Source organism: Euprymna scolopes, chromosome 26 (genome assembly GCF_053919585.1).
Source record: "Euprymna scolopes isolate OS-2025 chromosome 26, ASM5391958v1, whole genome shotgun sequence".
Lineage (NCBI taxonomy): Eukaryota > Metazoa > Mollusca > Cephalopoda > Sepiida > Sepiolidae > Euprymna > Euprymna scolopes.
The window spans coordinates 61,884,854-61,902,652 of NC_136507.1; the positions used below are offsets into that span (position 1 = coordinate 61,884,854).

Here is a 17,799-nt window from a genome sequence, read left to right on the forward strand (position 1 = left end):
AGTTAGACACCAGGGCCTTTTTTTAATGTGGAGAAAAGGTACAAAAATAAAAATTGTCTCAGTCGTGAAGGATTTCTCCTCTACTGAAAGAGAACGAGAAATGGAAGTGCCGCATCTGAAGAACAGATACTACACTTTGATCTCGGCCAAGTGTAGCTTAATCGCCACATACATTTTATAACTTACTCTATATATATATATGTGTGTGTGTGTGTGTGTGTGTGTGTGTGTGTGTGTGTGTGTGTGTGCGTGTGTACTAGCAGGGAGACCCGACGTTGAATGATCATCAACGAATGTTTCATACTCGCATATTTTTTTTATTGTCATCGAAATCGATGAAACCACCCATTTTTCAATCAAATCGATCTGGACCCATCGCGGTGCACCAGGAAGAAGCGTCACATGCTTCCCTGCAGTGATTTAGTCCACAATACATTTAGTCTACCTTGCACTGTAGAGAACCAATTGTTAATTTATAAACCCATTTTTGTATACATAATGGCTTGAATTGAAAGTTTAAAATGTAAAAGTCAAATATCATGCTTCAATTGTGCTCCAAACAAAAACATTTATTTCGAACGCACCCCTGTCATATCAAAGAACCTACTGCTGATTTTATATGTCGGGCCTTTCGGCTTGTCGGCTTCTTAAATGCGCTTGTGATGTTAGGCTGTGTAAGGTGTTAACTTTGGTCAAAACTCCTTGTTTCTTTCTTTCGTCGGATTATTTCGATTATCGATTATCGATTATCGATATTTATCGGAAATGTATTCCGATACGAACACTGCACATAAAGTACCTTCCTGTGAAATTTCATAAACATCGGCTCTGCCGTTTTCGAGTCGATAAGAAACGAACTTACACACACACACGCACACACACACACACACACACATACACACATACATACATACACACGCACGCACACACACACACACACACACAAACACACACACACATACACACAAAGTTCCTTTTATTTAATAGTAGAGATATGCGTTAAATGCCATCCTCCGTGTTTCCCTCCGTAAATAATTACTACTACGCTTACGCATGCCATCGGATGAAATCGTACACATTACAAGCTTATAAAACGTTTTTTTTTTTAATATTAAGTCTGCCTATTTATTCGGCTCTTCACGAGGGCCAAGTTACCCAAGGCACATTTTAAAGTGAAAGGGAAATGGGAATTCTCAATGGGAAGAAAATGTTTGCAGAATCCCGTTGACACAGTCCTTAAATAGTACGACCGCATCAAATGACAGGAAATAACAGCTTCTCATCTTCAATGAACCCCAAAGACTAAACAGATACTACACTTTCAATTATGTATTTGCAATAAATAAATAAATAGTGATAAAATTTTAACAAATTAATCATAGGACTATTAAAATAAAGAGCAGCGAAGGTTATTCTGTTTGTTCTATGCTTAACAAGGCGCATTATAAACCATTCACTTAAGCAACTTTAGCAGTCACCAAAATACCACATTTACTCTGTGGGTTAGCGTACTGAACATATTTCCAACCTTTAGAGTTTCTTTCCTCGCTCAACAGAGCTCTGTTGAGCGAGGTACGAAACCCGATTAGCTAACCCTTTTTCATTTATTATGTTAATTAGTCTTTATTCAATCATTATATATATATATATATGTGTGTGTGTGTGTGTGTACACATATGTATAGATGTATGTATGTATGTATATGTATATGTATATGTATATATATGCATATATATATATATATATATATATATATATATATATATATATATATATATGCTTTGTTGCCAAATTTTACAATCAATCTTTCACCTTGAATAGATTGAACTACATAAAAATAAATTATGCACAAAAAAATATAGTTACACACCTGAAAATATATCCTGTTTAAGTAAATACCGAAAATAGATACATTGTTTCTTTTTTTTTTTTTTTTTTTTTTTGTAAATACATGAAATTAACTCTTCAATATTTATAATACACTTTAGTTTTGCTATCTTAGATTATTTTGGTGAACTTAACTGTAATACTTATTTTATCAAATTATATATATATATATATATATATATATATATATATATATATATATATATATATATATATATATCCCGTAATCCGCATCAATAAGCGTCGAAAGCGAAAGAAAGAAGAAATAAATGTAAACAAGAGTCATCTTTGTGTTGTACGTTACCTGCACTATTGATACTGTTAATATCCATTTGGAGGCTGGACCGTCGAAGCATTGCTTCGACAGCCGGAATGTCCTGCTCTTTGACATTGTCGTTAAATACCAACTCATCTGCGAATCGAACACGGGGTTTACCCGGGTTCTGTTTTGCGTACAAACTAGCCCTTCGGCTCATGGCCTATTCTATGCGTTCCTTTGTTTTTCCTTTGCTTTTTATTATTATATTTATACGCGTTTACCACTCGTCAATTGTGACGTGTGCTGTTCGCCTATATTAGTCGTTTATTCCGATCCGTGTGTATGTCCGTAGAATCCAGAAAAATACAAAGCCCCGCACGGAAATCAGTCGGTGCGCAGTCCCAGAAATGGTGTCCCTCTCTTTGGCGAAGTCGTCGTCTAAACCGAAATAAGAATCTGGACGTAATTCTAAGATTTTTTATACGAGAGAGTAAGAGAAAGGAAAAGAAAGGGAGAGTAGAATAAGAGAGGGAGAGAAAGAGAGGGAAGAGTAAGATGTAAACCATGTATGTGTAATTCGCGCCTTCTTAAGTCTGTGTGTGTGTTTGTGTGTGTGTGTGTGTGTGTTTGAGAGTGCGTGTGCGCGCGTGCGCGTTGGAGGTACGATGCGCGTTCGTCGGTGTAGAATATCTGTGTGTGTGTACGTGAGATGCGGAACGACTACTATAATGTGTAGAGTGAGAAGAGAGGGTAGAAGGGTGAGAGAGAGAAGGGTAGGAGGGAGCAACAGCGTGTATAGTAGACACAACAACAACAACAACAACAACAACAACAGTGGTGTTATGTAAACGTAAAGTTGGGAACGTGGTTTCAATGAAGTTCGAGTTTCCCAGCACAGATTGCTTGGATAGAGAGAGAGAGAGAGAGAGAGAGAGAGAGAGAGAGAGAGAGAGAGAGAGAGAGAGAGAGAGAGAGAGAGAGAGAGATTATTGAAAGCAAAAGAATAGAGAAAAGAGCGCCAGAGACAGAAAGACTTAGAAAGAGAGAGTGGAAGAAGAAGAAGAAGAAGAAGAAGAAGAAGAAGAAGAAGAAGAAGAAGAAGAAGAAGAAGAACAGAGTGTGAAAGAATAAACAGAGAGTAATGAAGAGGATAGGAAAAGAAAGAATGAATAGATCAGAGAGAGAGAGAGGGGCCAGGAGAGAGAGAGAGGGGGAGAGAAAGAGGGAGAGAGACAGAAAGTGAGAGAGAGAAGAGATGGGGAAAGAAATAGTAACAATGATTTGTTCCTACTCTTAAAACTCGAACAAAACAGAATCTCCATGGGACACGGAAGTGAAGAATCCCCTCGGCCGATTTTCTATACGATAAGCGAGCCCAATTACACGAACAAACTTTTAATCCTACTTCGCTAATTTCGCTTTATAGACTTACTATGGTTTAGAAGTGTGTGTGTGTGTCGTGCATATGTTTACTTGTGTGTAAGCTTTCCTGTATATGCGCGCATGCGTATTTAAAAGTATGTGTTACTCGGCAAGATGATGTGACACAACGGTCGGAAAGTGTGATTAGAAAAGCCAGCGCCCTAGAAGAAAGGTACGCTGGTCTGCAGAATGTGCTCGGGCAGCCTCATCGGCATTCCACAATAGTGTTGCTTCAGGCGATTAGCAATAAACTAATCCCTTCTCAAAGGATGAGACGACAAAGACTGGGTTAGTGGACCTGGACCTCCTAAAACTGCACATGAGCCAAGCCATACCTCAGTCGACAGGAGAAAGGCTATCGTAACAATGGCCTAGACTCTATTGACTTTTGTGTCGATGTAACTTGAAAAAAAATTTTTTTTTTTTGCTTTGAAAAAAAATAAAAAATTAAAAATAAAAACAATCAACGACATATGAAAGAAACTGCCGGACTTTCGGATTTCCAAGCTAGGATAAAATGTAGTGCCTGAATACCGATTAGGGAGGAGAAATCTTTTTCTTGCTGAATCAGTTTTATTTTTTATCCAAAGTAACCCTTTTAGGGACAGATTGAATAAATAGTAGGCGAAATATTAATCCATACACACTTTTTTTGTCGACTTCATTGTGTTCCACTTTGCTTTCTTTGGCTTTATACTTTAATCATATATATATATATATATATATATATATATATATATATATATATATATATATATATATATATATTAGCAGGGAGACCCGACGTTGACCGGGATTGAATGATGATCAACGAATATTTCACACTCCTATATTTTTATTGTCATCGAAATCCGTGAAATCGCCCGGAAGAAAGCTTCACATGCCTCCATCCAGTAACTTAGTCCAAAGAGATTTATACGATTTTTATCAATTTTTCGGAAAAATATTATTCTACATTGCACTCTAGAGAACCTACTATAAAATTATTTTATACAACCTTCTTTCCAGTCAACGAAAAAAAAGAACAAAAAAATTAAGAACTTTACGTACGGAGTTTGAACCTACAGACCACATCATGCCAAAAGAAAAAAGAAACACACGTAAATTTTCAAGGGTTATAAAATTCTTTGTCGTTAATGAACGAAAAATAAGAAATTTACGTGCGGAGTTTGAAACTGCAGACCATGTCATGCAAAAAAAAAATAAAAACAAAAATACGCTATCAACTTCCCACAGTAGAATTTTCACGGCTTGTTGTTCTATGATTGCTGCTAAAGACCGCATGGAAAAAATGACTATATATTGGGGTGGAGAGGGCTCCCGTAAGCCGTGGTGATGGCAACCTTTCTAGGAGAAGCAAATCTCTGATTTAAAAAACCATAAAGGGGAAGACCAGTACCCGCATTAAGCTGGTCTGCAGTTTAATTTGTTGCTGGCTATCTTGCTCTTGCTTGTTGCTGGATCTCAACATTTTGAACCGAGAGAGAGACTTAGCTGTCGTACAAAGCTAAGACTCTATAACATCATCTTTTGTATAGATACTCCCTCAGGTATTTGGGCTCATGTATTTTAAATGTCTGAGGGAGTTGCACTCGTCTGACAAGACGTTGCAATCATCATATATATATTGAAAAAATAAGCGGAAGTTTCTCAAGAGCTCTTTCGGCTATTATCTCATCAGGAGAAAATCGATAGCGTACAAAATAATATTATGTCGAAAATATAAAGTTCTCTATATATGTCTATTTAAATAGACATATATATATATATATATATATATATATAGAGAGAGAGAGAGAGAGAGAGAGAGAGAGAGAGAGATGTCTATTTAATTTAATAGACATATATATATATATAGATGTCTATTTAAATAGACATTCCGATGAGTTATTTGCGGGCGTAGATTCTGTAGTCGAGTGGGAGAACTGTTGACTGTCAACACGACAGTTCTAGGTTCAATTCTTGGCTTGGGAGAGATGCTAGTCTAGCGGCACTGATGAGTTCTGATACAACGAAACAGGACTGTATGTCGATGACTATATATATTGTAATATATTATATTATATTATATTATATTAAATGAAAGATGATGAATAAAAGTTATGTATAACTTTATTATATCATCAGTACAATAAGGAAAATTTAAGGAGAAAATTAAGAAAAAAAAATCTTTAGGCCATGGCATTTCGAAGCTAAATGCTTCTCATCAGAATAGGAGAAGGGCCAGAATTATACAAAATGCAAATATAGAAAAAATCTGGCGTAATGACATTTAGGTATGAAATGAGGATGACGGAATATAATAACATGGTAAACAGTACTTAAAAGTAGGTAAACATATTAGGGTACTTTTAATTACTATTATATATATACACATACATGACAGAAAAGAATACATACCAAGATAGATATTTTTCCTACGATTAAGATATGTATATTTATATTACAGATAAGAATAGTGCTGAAGTAACTTGCATTGGACAACATTGAAGCGTGCCATGAACCAAAGGAGCATTGCGCCTAGTGAAAAGAAATGTTGACGACGATTCTCGATGCAAAGTCTCTGACATTGGAACACAAACTGATGTCAGTCACAGAACAGCTGTCAGGTATCTTCACAAGCTGGGCTACTATGTTAGAACTTCTAGAAAGAAAACTTGTTCTTCGTCCTGCCAATACCAAGTGAATAAAAGATTGGGTTCGTGAGATGGTGGAGAGATCTATGACATTTTGGACCAATGTCATTCTCTCTGATGAGTCACGATTTGCATTATTTTCTGACAGTGAAAATATATGGGTATGGAGGGCCCCATCAGAAAAAGTTTTACTTAAAAATATTTCAGCCAATACTGAAATATGGAGGGGGTCTTGATTATAGTATAAGGTGCAATTTGGACTAATGGTCGCTCAGACCTAGTAAAGTTCGAAGGAAACATCAATTCTGCTAAAGATGTTTCAATATTACATGAAGGACTCTTACCAGTATTTTCACGTGGTAAAATGAACCAAATTAACTCCCTATTTATGGAAGACGGAGCTTCTTGTCACTCTGCATTGATTGAGCCAAAATGGGATTAATAAACTTCCATGGCCAAGTAAGTCCCCAGATATGAACCCAATTGAAAACTTTTGGGGCATAATATACCAGAACCTTCGTAAGAAGAAAAGGAAAACATCTAAACCTGAACTTTTAGCAGCATTGCGTCGTAAGAAATGACAAGATGATATTCATCAACTCAAGATGATATTCGTCAACTAAAGATGATATTCGCCAACGTATCAATGCCATGCCTAGAAGGGCCCTAGCATTAAAAACAGCAAAAGGAATGGCAACCAAGTATTAGTTATTAAATTTGTAGTCATTTTTTTTTCTATAAATTATGTTTATTGAAATAAACTGTTTCTATGGGGGTTTATTTTTTTCTGTCACGTCTATATATATATATATATATATATATATATATATATATATATATATATATATATATATACTAGCAGTGAGACTCGACGCTGCCCAGGAATGAATGAGGATCAACGAATGTTTCACGCTTCCATATTTTATTGTCATTGAAATCGGTAAAATCGCCCATTTTCAAATTTCTCAACAGTTACATAGTTCACAATACACTGTTGTCTACATTGCACTGTAGAGAACCTACTGATGATTTTACAAAATTATTTTTATATAATAGTTTGCATTAAAGTTTAAAATGCAAAAGTCAAGTATCATGGTTCAATTGTTCTCTAAACATAAACATTCCTTTCCAGCGCCCACCTGTCATATCAAATCATATCAAAGAGCTATACTGCTGATCTTATATGCCGCGCCTTTCTACTTGTGCGGTGATAATGGCTTGAATTAAAGTTTAAAATGCAAAAGTCAAGTATCATTTTTAAATTGTGCTCTAAAAAGAAACATTCATTTTGAACGCGCCTCTGTCATATAAAAGAACATACTGTTGATTTTTTATATCGGTCCTTTCTGCTTGTGCGGTGATAAAACTTGTCAAATGCACTTGTGATGTAAGGCTGTATAAGGCGTTAACTTTAGTCGAAATCCTATTCATTTTAACATTACTTATCCTGTGGAGTCCAAGGGAACAATTTTTATTTTTCCTGAGGATCTAATGTAAGTCTCTGATGATTTGTTTGGTATATTCATGTCATCCAATGAAACATGAGTAAGACGCAGCAATATAACAATATGAATGTGAATTGAGTGAATACTTCTATGAATTGGAATCTTTAATAAAGTTACATATGCTCTGAAAGTGTAAATCCATTTTTATTGAGCTTAAATTATTCTGGCATTTTTTAATAACATTATTGAATATATATATTATAAGTATATATTTGTTTACAAACTTAAACTTATATATATATATATATATATATATATATATATATCTGTAGGAAAATATTTCCTTATAATATATATCAATACTTATTTTAGAAGTTCAATATAATTACAGAGCAATATAGAAAATAAATGACAAATAACTATATTCCAAAATTCATGATGTTGACCATCTTATAATTTATTCCATTAATTCAGTTGACTTTTACATTTATTGACATTGTTGCTATTTCTTCTGATGAGTTAAGGGCATAATAGATATTCAATTGTTGATATAATCAGTGATTGATTTTGCGTTACGAAACAGATACTGTCAAAAAATGTAAAAGTCAATTGAATTAAAGGAAAAAATTATAAGATGGTCAACATCATGAATTTTGGAATATATATATATATATATATATATATATATATATATATATATATATATATTATTCCTCGCGCGAAAGAGCAGGACACAAAATGTTTTAAATAATAATAATAATAATAGAATAACAATAACAAAGACTTTCGCTGGCGAGGACTACTATTGACCGTAACCAGTTATACAGTCCTTTTGAAATTTTCATCTCTATTTTTCTCGTTATGTACTGAATATTTGTTAATGAAACCTATATGAATATGTTCCTTATTGAACTTTAAAGGTTTTCTATTTTGAAAGTTTTTAAAAATTTAATCTGAGGTTTTTTAAGTTTTTGTTTAAAAAATTCAGATTTTCTCATTATTCAGACCTGTATTACAAAGAGGGGGGTGCAAAAAATGAGTTGTGGTGTGAGGAGAAATACAAATTGGAGCAGAGAGAATATTCAGACCTGTAATAATACAAAGAGGGTGTGGCAAAAATGAGTTGTGGTGTGAGGAGAAATACAAATTGAAATAGAGAGAAGGAGAGTTTTTAAATATAATCTTAAAAAGATAAGATACAAGTTAGAAAAGCATTTCATCTAAGGTATGAACATTGTTAAACAAAATGTTTTTACTCTAGGCTTTAAAAATAAAGGTACAAGATTCAATTTGAAATTTATTTATCTTCAAAGTGCACTTTTATAAATTTTACAAAGTAAGGTATAAAAATTTAATTTAAATTGAATAAAAAAATTACCTTGGATGTAATGTACATTTTGTTGCAATTTAAAAACATTATATTCCATCTAGCAATTAATGATATAGACATAAAATTTTCAATGATTTTTTTTTAAAGTGCAACAGAATTGCATAAAATAAATCCAAGGTAATTTTTTGATTATAATAATAATAATAATAATAACTTTATATATATATATATATATATATATATATATATATATATATATATATATATATATATATATACAAGTTGCAAGTGGAGATTCAGGATGAATGGAAACAATGCCGAGATAAGCAGTGAGCACATATAGCACCTAGAATTCCCTAAATGAAAACCCATCTGGTAATAGTCAGGTTCAACGTTGCTTAACTTCGGTGATCTGACGAGAACCGGTGTGTCAATGTAATTATGGCGTATACAACGTGTCAACGTAATTGTTGTTGAATAACGCCGACTCAGGAGAGGTGTGGTTAGAATTGTGCAACTCTTGTCACAAAAATTCCATGTGCCTGGCATGTCCATAGTCTGTTAAGACTGGAGGAAGCTATCACACACACACACACACACACACACATATATATATTCTTCTTCTTTTTCTTTTTTCTTTTTTAGTTTCAAAAAGGAAAATTAGCCCCTTGCCAGTTGCTTCGCACTCGTCAATTGTCTTAATTTGCAAATGGAAAGGGGATAGGCAAGCCTTCTTTGACGAACGTATATATATATATATATATATATATATATATATATATATAGAGAGAGAGAGAGAGAGAGAGAGAGAGAGAGAGAGAGAGAGAGAGAGAGAGAGAGAGAAGGAGAGAGAGAGAGAGAGAAAAAAACCCGCTGCGGCATTCACTTCCACCGCAACCACACTAAAAGGGTTTGATAGTGGTTGCAAGAAGAAAAAACAGCAAGGACGGCACCATTCGTCTCGTCAGGGCATTTCTCGGTTAGCGCGCCAAAAACCATTACATCGGAATGTAAGAACAAACATCAACAGTGGCATCCGATCATTCTTACATAAGCACGATTAATATAACTGCTGCTTTCATCTCGTAAGAACGTATACCACAAAGGGAGCTGTACAATTAATTATTGAGAAAAAAAAAAGGAAGTTATTTCAGTACACACGAGGCCAACGGAAAAAATAAAAATGAGTTGGGTTTTTTTTTTGTTTGTTTTTTTTTTTTCAGAAATAAATTATTCATTTATCTTTTAAAAAATAAACAAGCTTTCGACTTTTAGATAAGTCTTCATCATGTTCTGACACTTTTTTTAAAAAAATTTTATAAATTATCTTTTTTCGTCGGACATATGAAATCCCTCTTGGACAGTAGTCACTGTGTAACGTTACACACGTTTACACAAGTAGAGCCAACACGTTGTAGTAGAATACGTCGCAAAATAAAAAAAAAAATGAAGAAACAGAAGACAAGTAATAACTCAACTCTTTTTTTTTTTTTTTTCTTTAACAACGACATTTATTTCCGGATACTATTCCGAATAAAACGTGATTCCGAACGCGCTCGTCTTCTCTGCCGCCTGTGTTCTTGAACATCATCTATATCTCTAACGTGATCGTATACTCAAACGTACTCTCTCCTTTTATAATCTTTCTTTTTTGTTACGGTGATGCATTTCGCACACGGTTCGGTATTTGCATACGCACGTTAATGCTCTATTACACGCGAACGCGTTCATCCATTGATCGATGTCTCCGTTCAGTCTCGAAAGACAAAGGACGCGCCCTGTTGGGGCAGCTGCGCATATAATAGTGAGGCAAGAATTGCGCAATCTCTAACCACACCTCTCCTGAATCGGCACTGTCTGAGTCTAGTGGAAAGGAGAAGTCCAGGACGACTGGAAACAATGCCGGGGTAAGCGGAGAGCACATGCAGCACCTGAAGGTCCCAAATGATCACCCATTTAGTACTGACCAGGTTCAACGTAGCTTAACTTCAGTGATTCCACGTGAGTATGCCGTACACGTGTTTCTGATGGTTTAAAAACACATCATTATTAGCTTTCTAATTCCTATGTAAAATAATTCAAGCACAAACTGATGTTTTCAAAGTGTCAATATTTTTCTAATTAACCCAAACCACGCAGCCATGTATAGTACAACAAATGTAAACGAACCGGCTTCCCGGATTTTATTTTCCAAAAGGTGCACTTGTGCACTTCATTAACCCAAACAAATATATGGGGTGTTTTAAATGTAGTAAAAAAAAAAAAAAAAAGAAAAAAGAAAAAAATGTGTGCAGTGTTGTTTTGGAATTCCATTCGGAACAAAAAAGTTTGCGAAATTACAACTATATAATGAGTAGGGTTATGACAACAGCATATTCTTTTCATTGTTTTGACTCTCGAGTATATATCTGACAAAGTTAATCAACCGCGATAACCACATCACTCTATATAAAAGCATATAAGATATTAACGGATACACACTCGAGGGCCAAAACAATGAAAAGAACATGTTGTTGTCCTGGCCCTAATCATAATATAATAAGTTATTTTGAAACCGACGTAATTTTATGATCTATATATTAATACCGTAGTACCTTTAATGTACGTACCTACATGCGTGTGTCAGGGTTTCCAGGTTATAAATTATTTGATCGGGAGATTCTATTTATTAAAAAGGAGGATACAAAGTGATAACTGGGGCTCTGACAACAGCATATTCTTTTTATTGTTTTGACTCTCGAGTATATATCCGACACAGTTAGACACAGTTAATCAACCGAGAACCACATCACTCTATATAAAAGCATAAAAGATATCAACGGATACACACTTGAGAGTCAAAACAATGAAAAGAATATGCTGTTGTCCTGGCATTAGTTATGAGTATGAATGCGTGTTTTTGCGTGCGTGTTTAAGTCTATGTGTATTGATGTTTGCGTGTGCGTATTTGTTTATGTGTATGGGAGTATTACTGTGAGCATATTTTTGTTTATATGCATGTGTGGGGCTCTCTCTATGTGTATGCGCGTTTATGTGTGTTTTTGTGCTAGTATATGTTCTGAAACATGCATATGTGTGTACATATATATTTAGTTGTGCATTTATGTGCATATACGTCTGAAAAAACAGTTGGAAATGACTTATATACCATACATTACGACTATGTAATCGCTACAGCCACCTACCTTGAAAATGCTGGTGTGAAACCTGACATAGTTATATGGAATAAGTCAGAGAGAGTTGCAACCTTGATTGAAGTGAGTGTTCCTAATGATGGCGGCCTGAACAGAGCTGAAAGAGAGAAACAGACCAAATACCAAGGTCTCATGTACGATATGAAAAGAAACTGGAATCTTAGGGAAATATCAATCATACCAGTTATCATAGGTGCCACAGGGCTTATTAGGAAGAACCTGAAGTTCTACCTAACTAATATTCCTGATGAACCAAGTGCAAAAGAGATCCAGACAATTGCACTTAAGGGAACAGCGAGGATACTAAAAAGAGCTCTCGGTTGGTTCCAATAAAAATATATATTTGTGTTTATGTGTGCGATTATATGCCTACGTATGAGTATGCGCGTATGCTTTTTTTTTTACTTTCTTTCTTTTGAACATTAGATATGGGGCAGCTAAACCATTTGCCAACATTGCCCTGCTTTTTTATTGAAACCAACCGAGAGCTCTTTTTAGTATCCTCGTTGTTCCCTTAAGTGCAATTGTCTGGATCTCTTTTACACTTGGCTCACCAGGAGCCGGTATGCACGTGCATGTGTATGGTTTAGTCTGTATGCATCAATTCGTGTGTGTGTGTGTGTGTGTGTGTGTGTGTGTGTGTGTGTGTGTGTGTGTGTGTGTGTGTTTACATGTATATATAAGTGCATATGTAAAAGCGTCGCTGCAAGCGACAAACAATTTTAGAAATTTTAGAAAACAACAGGGTAAGCCTGCTTATTACTATAGCAAAACATGGATTCGATTGGATATAGTTATCAAAACCATGTTTGGTGGAGAAGGAGGACTGAGAAGACAAATAGCAAGTAAGACTACCCCCATTGTATGAAATGAATAAGGAAATCAATCCTCCACTTTAAATTACAAAATCTACGATTTACGTTTTTTTCTTCTTTATGTCTTCGAAAATGATAATTTATATATGAAAACTTAACTTGCCGATGTAATTCTATTTTTTGAGATGAATATTAGAGCGAACATTGGCAGAGCATAATTTTTTACTGTAACTTTGAACCGAGAGATTACACTAGTACTTATATATATATATATATATATATATATATATATATATATATATATATATATATATATATATATATATATATATATATATCTACTGACACGTATTTCGGCGTCTACGACTCATCAGTGTTGCTGAATCTAGCTACTCTGATGAGTGGTAGACAACAAAATACATGTCAATGGATAATTACATTTTAAAAACAATATATATGCCGTTTCCCATTTGGGAGTACCAAATTGGTAAAAAGTAAAATTATTCCCAACTCGCATTTAGGTAAAAATGCTCTTTCGTATAAAAAATAAAAGCAAATAAATAACATAAATATATATGTGTGTGTGTGTGTGTGTGTGTGTGTGTGTGTGTGTGTGTGTGTGTCTTTTCAAGCTAAATTTTTATGGAAACCTTTAACGCAAGATCTATAATTTTATTAGACTTTCTAAGAACTTATGGGCTCTGATTTGTTTGAATTTATTCTCATCAATATCATATAATAGAATTTTTACGGTTATTTTATTATCATTTAATTCAAATTCATTGATAAGATATTGTCATTTGACTATATTTAAATTCACTTTCAATATCCTTCAAAATTTCTTGAACCTTGTAATTTTCAAAGTTTCCTATTTTTATGCTAAATAGCAATTCTATATATATATATATATATATATATATATATATATATATATATATATATATATATATATATATTGCTAGTTATTTCCTGTAGAAAAAAAGCAAGAACTAATTTAAAAAACTTCATGACATATATATTTCTGTACACACACGCATACATATGTGTGTGTGTGTGTGTGTGTGTGTGTGTGTGTGTGTGTGTGTGTGTGTGTGTGTGTGTGTGTGTGTGTGTGTGTGTGTGTGTGTGTGTGTGTGTGTGTGTGTGTTTTCTCAATTTTTCTTGTTTAATCTCTCGCGTGGTTTTTCCCGGACTTGCACTTGTTGCCCTGAAAACACACTGACTTTACTCGTCAAAATATTACGTCATGCTTTGCTGAAATCTTCATACAATGCAGTTTTGACTTTGAATCGTTACGACGTCCCAGTGGCGTTGTCGTCTATCTGTGTCTCTGTGCATGGATTCAATTCTAAACAAAGCCTTATACGAAAATCGAACACCGTATTTCTCATAATAATAAAAGGACCCCGATATAAGATATATTGGCTGAATGAAACCCACCCGTTACCCTACCATCAGAATATGTGCGGAACAGATTTTTGCGAATTGGGAGTTGATGTCTTGAGCAGTTGAGAGTTTAGTCAAGATACCTTTCTACCCATGCTACATTCCTCGCTCACTGACCGCAAAATAGAGAGAGTGAAGAGAAAAGATCGTCGCAAAGTTTTTTGGAGCAATTGTCCACGTACGCAGGGTTATTGGGAAAAAGATGAACTCGCGTATTTTTCTTTTTCTTAATATCCGCAAAATAATACTATTATAGCCAGACTTTATTTAATAATTAATCTTTATACAAACAAACTAAAAGACTTACAACACGAACTATTTTATTGTTGCCTGCGGAATTCGTGATCCAGTAACAAACGAATGTTATTCATTGGAGCCAATATATCTCCAAAACGAAAAAATTGAATTCGCCCTGATTGGCTAAATTGGTAAAATACCTGTACATATTAATTAAGTAAATTTCCAACAAAAGTTTTCCCACACATGCAACCCTGAAACCTTGACCCGGAGTTCAGATCCGAGAGAAAACAATGGTACTTACTATTCTATACCATGCAGTAGTTTCCTTCATAAAACAATATTATTATTATTAGATTTTATTATCAATCTCCTAATTCAGCCGAAGTTATTTTTCCTTCTTGTAGTTTGCTTAACCATCCAAACAAATTGGATAAGCAAAACAACCGGATGTTGCTCGGGATGTTTCGCATAATAAAAAGCTCTAATTCTGGTCTAATTCAACCGTTACTGATGTAATTTTCGACCACCACAAGTGGTTGGGTTACATTCACCTCCTTAGCTCACCTAGTTTCCAAAAGTTGAGTCTAACCCGTCCATACGTTTCTCGCTCGTCCCTGGCCTATTCTTAATCAGCCTTGTGACTTCTTTAGCCGCGGACAGACAACGTCCTGCGATATCTCATTGCTTAAAAACGTCCACAAGTTTGTACAGGTTATTTTTTTTGACTTTCAGTCTACTTGCAAAAGAATCAAAAGTCATTCAACGTGCACTAATCATGCAAAAATTATATGTCTATGAAAGAAAGGATTATATATGTATCCTTGTCTAGGTCATTATTAAATCAAAGGTTCAGTTCTAATCAAGGGCGATTACTTGTCTTCTACTTAGTTTTTTCTGTTATCTCCTCTTGCTTAATCTGATCTGAGGTTAAACGTTTAGTTCAATAATACTTCATCAAAAAGTTCTAACAATATAATTATTCAGTTCTTGTATCTGTACAAAAAAAATGCAACCAGCCCATCAATATAGTTTTTTTTTCTCAATTACTTCCCCTTAGACTGTTTTCTCTTCTGGGGTCAATGTCTTTTCTTCCCTCCACCCCGGGCAGTTATTCCAGTTTATTTTCTGGCAAAAAAAGAAAAAGAAACATGCATTAGCCTATCTAGGGACGATCATTCGACTTTTATAATTTTATTAGTCTCTTCTGGTGCCAATGTTCATATAGGGCAGTCTCTTGGTTCATCCTCTGTAAAAGGAATCATAAAAAAAAAAAAAAAGTTAATTTTATTTGTTTCATTAGATCATCTCCTGGACCTTGGTGATCATGGTGATTTCTTCCACTTAGGCGACATCAAAGTCTGCATTTGCTCTGGTTGGGGTAATCTCGGATTCAGGTGAGCTTTGACAAGGGCTACTCTCGCCATCTGTGCGGGCAACCTGTAGGCGTCTTTTACTGTCACGCACTCTCACTCGTTTTCTCACACACTACATCGCCGCCACCAACATCGCAATCAGATCCGTTATTATGTTTATCCAACTTCATGCCACTATATGCTCTGGGAAAAGACCTTTGTCCCATTAACATCCTTACCTTCTAACTTAATCTGCGATTCTCTCAAATTTACATTATCTATTTTTTACTTTTCGTATGCCTTGTCGTTAGTGTGTGGATCTTTCTATCCACTCAGAGTCCAAACTTATTATCAAATAATTTTTCTTTAAAAAATTATTAAAAATTCAGGAAACCGTTCAACCAACACTCCGTAAATAATTCTTCTTCAAAAATCATTCAAAATTCAGAAACCATAGGTCAAAGCATAGCAGAATTCGCTAAAAGAAAAAAAATATCATAATCTGAGCAACGTTGGATCACCCCGCTGCGTGAAAAAAAAAATAAAACGTGACGTGCTGTTGCGCCCATTGCAAAACCGGAAGTGACCTAGGATTGAATTAAGGCTAGTCAATCGAAAAGAGGGGATGACTTTAGAAAATATCAGCGAAAAAATCGACCTCTCCCTGTAGAAAACTACCTGATTGGAGGTGTAGGAATTTATGTTTTTAGCCAATTTTTCGATATTTGTCGTCCGATACCAATCTTGTGAAAATCTGTCGGCTCTGTCGAAAGTTTTTGCTAGACATACAAACATACATACATACATTTAAACAGACATAGATATTATAGAAGATTAGCGGGCGCAAAAGATATTTTAATTTGTCCAGATTTCGTATAACCGCCGGTACAGAGTCGTGGCATCAAATGTATTTGAGCACCATCAGTTAGAATCGAAACCGAAATTGTAGCATTCAAAGCTGGATACGTTACCACTGTACCCACGTGATACGCCTATGAACTGATAAAAATTTTAAAATAAACTAAGATGAATATACAAAATGTATAATGATGTTTTCAAATTTTACCTCTTTCTGGCCCCCTTAATATCTATTTTAACCGGCTAAAGAGCCATAAAGGAATGGTCCGTAAAATTCCAATCATTTGAGGCCTTAGCACTGCTCTGCGACTTTGAGTTTCGGAAGAGACAGAGTTTGAAAATATGGACACATACAGACATATCGCCTTTTTTATATATTAGATTATATATTATATATTGTATATGTTAGATGTTCACTCTCTAGAGGAGGCAGTTTAAAAACCTTCAAATTATCATTAAGAACAAAATAACCTCGAAATACCCACGATAACATCTTTTTTCTCTCCAAAATTCGAAATAGACAATTTAAAGACTTTCAAATTATCGTTAAGGACAAAATAACAGTAAGCATACACGAAAACATTTTTTTCAAAATCCGAAAAAATCAATTTAATTCAAATTTTCGTTAAGCATAAAATAACATCAAATGCACACAACGGCATACTTGTTTACAAAATCAGAAATAATCATTTTAAATGCTTACAAGTTTCTATCAAGCATAAATTACAGGGTCGGTGATTTTACTAATTCTCGCATCTCTGCTCCAGTATCAATATACCATCCTAGGGCGGGGGTGGTCTCGGTTCTCCTAGCCTTGTCATTTGGAAGACCGTTGGGTATCATGCCATTGCACAGTCTGCAATCTGCTGCGTTAATGCGCCACTTCGATTCGTGACCGAACTGACCACATTTCGG

The 17,799-nt window shown here is 34.7% G+C and overlaps 1 protein-coding gene across 1 annotated transcript in view; it reads right to left on the bottom strand.

Annotated features, from left to right (window-relative positions):
- LOC145248109 (uncharacterized) overlaps positions 1-3,037 on the bottom strand; it is a 439,133-nt gene extending 436,096 nt beyond the window's left edge. Inside the window, exon 1 of the mRNA XM_080109899.1 lies at positions 2,192-3,037. Within this exon, the coding sequence (XP_079966025.1) occupies positions 2,192-2,363 (172 nt within the window). The 5' untranslated portion in view covers positions 2,364-3,037. The remainder of the gene's footprint in view (positions 1-2,191) is intronic.
- Between the last annotated feature and the right edge of the window lie 14,762 nt (positions 3,038-17,799).